This window comes from Scylla paramamosain, chromosome 46, assembly GCF_035594125.1.
Source record: "Scylla paramamosain isolate STU-SP2022 chromosome 46, ASM3559412v1, whole genome shotgun sequence".
Lineage (NCBI taxonomy): Eukaryota > Metazoa > Arthropoda > Malacostraca > Decapoda > Portunidae > Scylla > Scylla paramamosain.
This window is the reverse complement of record NC_087196.1, coordinates 7,154,902-7,158,357: the sequence shown is the minus strand read 5'-3', so window position 1 is coordinate 7,158,357 and position 3,456 is coordinate 7,154,902. Positions and strand designations below refer to the sequence as shown.

Sequence of the window (3,456 nt, the reverse complement as noted above, 5' to 3'; positions counted from 1 at the left end):
TATTCATAGGTGCATTTACTATTCTTTTCTGAAATAAATAATTCATCTTGAAATTCCTATTAAAAGTTACTGTTTCTATCGTAATTATCGACTGGAGTTTCTGTTTGGAGTGTCTTGTCTTTTTCATGAACTCACATTTTTTAAAGTTTTCAACCTACACTCGCTCAGCTTCCAATTATTATTTGAACCTTTATAAATTACAAATATTTTCCTGGGACTTTTTTTCGACATTATAATTACTTTTAGTCGGAAGCACTGTCGAGCATTAATTTCGGTACATTTTTCTACTCATTTTCACACACCCGTTTTATCTTCGCTTCACAATCTCCACGAATCAAAACTCGATTGCATTTTCGTGGCTATTTACTGTATTAAGCTCACTGTTTATAATTTCTCGTGTATTATATCGCATTCCACATTCATCAAGATTACACGATTTTTTTCCGCCAATTATGACACGACGCAAGTATGATAGATAGTATTTATTTGGTTGTGGGAATTGCCGTTCGATAATTTTACGTCAATGTTTATTATACGATATCAACATTGTCGCATAAAACACGTGAAATTATGACCGCGTTCTGACACAGCTGCAACTCTGGTGTTAAAATAGTCAAACAAATGTTGTTTTATTATTTTTTGGTTTAGCTTAGTCTCTCTCTCTCTCTCTCTCTCTCTCTCTCTCTCTCTCTCTCTCTCTCTCTCTCTCTCTCTCTCTCTCTCGTGTGTGTGTGTGGGTGTGTGTGTGTGGGTGTGTGTGTGTATACAAGACAAACAGAAATACGTGGTCAAAAACATACGATAAAATAAACAAGGCGAAAATTAGATATTTAACTATTTCTCTTTCGCAAGCCGCATATAATAATAATAATAATAATAATAATAATAATAATAATAATAATAATAATAATAATAATAATAATAATTTCCCAACAGGAGAGACACCAGCCGCGATGCAGACCAATGGTGCCAACGCTGTGTGTGGACCTCAGCGTTGGCAACACTTCCTCGGAGGCGTCCAACCCCTCCTCCTCCTCCTCCTACTACTAGTGCTCGTCTCCTCCTCCTCCACCTCCTCCTCCTTCCTCTTCATTCTGCCAATGATGAAATAAAATACCACGCTGTTCCTTTGGTTTGTAAAGGACAGATAGAGTTAAAAGGCTTTATTTCGGTGTCAAGTAATATGTGTGTGTGTGTGTGTGTGTGTGTGTGTGTGTGTGTGTGTGTGTGTGTGTGTGTGTGTGTGTGTGTGTGTGTGTGTGTGTGTGTGTGTGTGTGTGTGTGTGTGTGTGTGTCCCATTCCATATAACTTGTAAGATTGGCCTCATTCTAATCCTCAGTATATGTATGTGTGTGTGCATGTATATGTGTGTGTATGTATGCACGGATGTATATGTGTGTATATATGTATATGTGAACGGGTACGCATGAGGCCAATCTCTGTACACAACACACACACACACACACACACACACACACACACACACACACACACAAACACTACATGTCCCTTTGCCCTTATGATGAAAAAATATGAAAAAATAAAAACTTTGTACAGATTTCACGTGACTCCGAAATGCGATCCACTCATTCTTATCAACCCTCTGTGTGTGTGTGTGTGTGTGTGTGTGTGTGTGTGTGTGTGTGTGTGTGTGTGTGTGTGTGTGTGTGTGTGTGTGTGTGTGTAAAAAGAAAGCCCTTCAGAATTTTCACTGTACAAAAAACAAGACTAACTGAATGATGTATATATAATGATTAAAACTAAGCTTTTCTTTTACCGTGCTTCAGAAAACGATATAAATGGGTGTCATTTTATATATATATACACACAATTTCCTTTTCTTGTCAGATATATAAAAAAAAAAAAGTGGGTGACCTCTCTCTCACCCAACACAACCTAGCCAATCACTCACCCCCCACCCTGAGCGCACCCCACACCCACTGACACCCACCAACCCACACACCCAACACCGCCAGAATAAAAATATAAAAAAAAACTAATAAAACATAAAACACTAACTTGGCTACTCACCAATCCTACTCATCAATATATCACACGTAAAAAAAAAAGAGAGAGAGAGGGAGTGAGAGAGGGAGAAGTAATAAAAGTTACCACAAGAGGGACACGTTTTCTTTGACAGTTTTATGGGGCGACAATTTTAAGGTGATGAATACATGCCAGTTATGGAGAGCTTTTTTTCTGATTAATTTCACTGCTCTGTCGTTCACCCAGTGCAGTGTGAGCTGACCTGACCACATCCAGTTATATTCTTAGTATACTTAAGTCGCGTCAGCTGCGTCACTAGCTGTTATGGTATTAATAAGAAAAAGAATGAAATGACTATAAAAAAAAAAGTATATAAATGAATACATATAATACATACATATATATATAATAAGTTCGAATGAGCGGAGGTCCTTTGTAGTTTTTCCCTGTTTCTCCTTAGTCGTTGTTTCACTGACATAAAAACTTTAGGTGTGGACTTTGTATATGAAAAAAAAGGGTAAATTAAAATCTTTTTGCTAGATGTGCTTTTCATTCCAATCCTAAAGATGCAGAGGTACTTTTCACCACAACATTAATGGATATAGGATTTACTTTTTATCATACTAAATTCATAACTGTTTTTCGTTTCAATCTTCAGAAACAGAATTACTTTTCAACATAAATAGATGTAAGTTTGTTTCATTACTGTCCTTAAAAGGTAAACATGATTTTCCTTCCAATTTCAAAAATATAAAAGGATTCTTTATTTCAGCCTTAATGGTGTACATGGAATTGTAATAAAGGTAAATAATGATGACTTAATGATAGATAAAACACTTCAATCACTTTCATCACCATCAACAAGATTATAATATCAATAAAAATGGAGAAAGCACAGCAAAACTTACATTTCACCACAAAATAAACACTAACTTTTTTTTTTCATATCATCACTATCACCACTATCAAGATAATAATAGTGACCAAATCAGACGACACACTCCAATACCTTCAGTTCATAAAGGAAACACGTAACACAGCAACCTTTCCCCACACCATCACCTCGATCATCACAACACAAAAAGGAAGATATGGTGGCGCTCTATCACCGTCATGGCGCCTATCAACACCACCAGGGCGTCTTCCTCACCACCACCACCACCACCACCATTGCCAATCCAATATCACCTTCATCTTCTCTATCAACTAAGACTTTTCTCTCCTCAGTGGACTCATAAACCCTTTAGGGGACTACAGTTTATCAAGTTCTCTCTCTCTCTCTCTCTCTCTCTCTCTCTCTCTCTCTCTCTCTCTCTCTCTCTCTCTCTCTAGCAAGCTATAAGGGAAAAAGCATGTACGGTGTAAAGTAATATTTTAAACGGCTGCTAACTTTTCCAGTGTGTGCCTCAAGATCCCTCCCATTTATCCACTTAACAATTAATTCCCTGCCGCTAAGGTGACGGAGTAAC

At 37.3% G+C, this 3,456-nt stretch overlaps 1 protein-coding gene across 1 annotated transcript in view; it reads left to right on the top strand.

Annotated features, from left to right (window-relative positions):
• The window catches only part of LOC135094555 (zwei Ig domain protein zig-8-like), a gene marked incomplete at its 5' end in the record, with an annotated part of 43,620 nt that extends 41,094 nt beyond the window's left edge, over positions 1-2,526 (top strand). The window contains one exon of the mRNA XM_063994750.1: positions 937-2,526. Coding sequence (XP_063850820.1) covers positions 937-1,112 — 176 coding nt within the window. The remainder of the gene's footprint in view (positions 1-936) is intronic.
• Between the last annotated feature and the right edge of the window lie 930 nt (positions 2,527-3,456).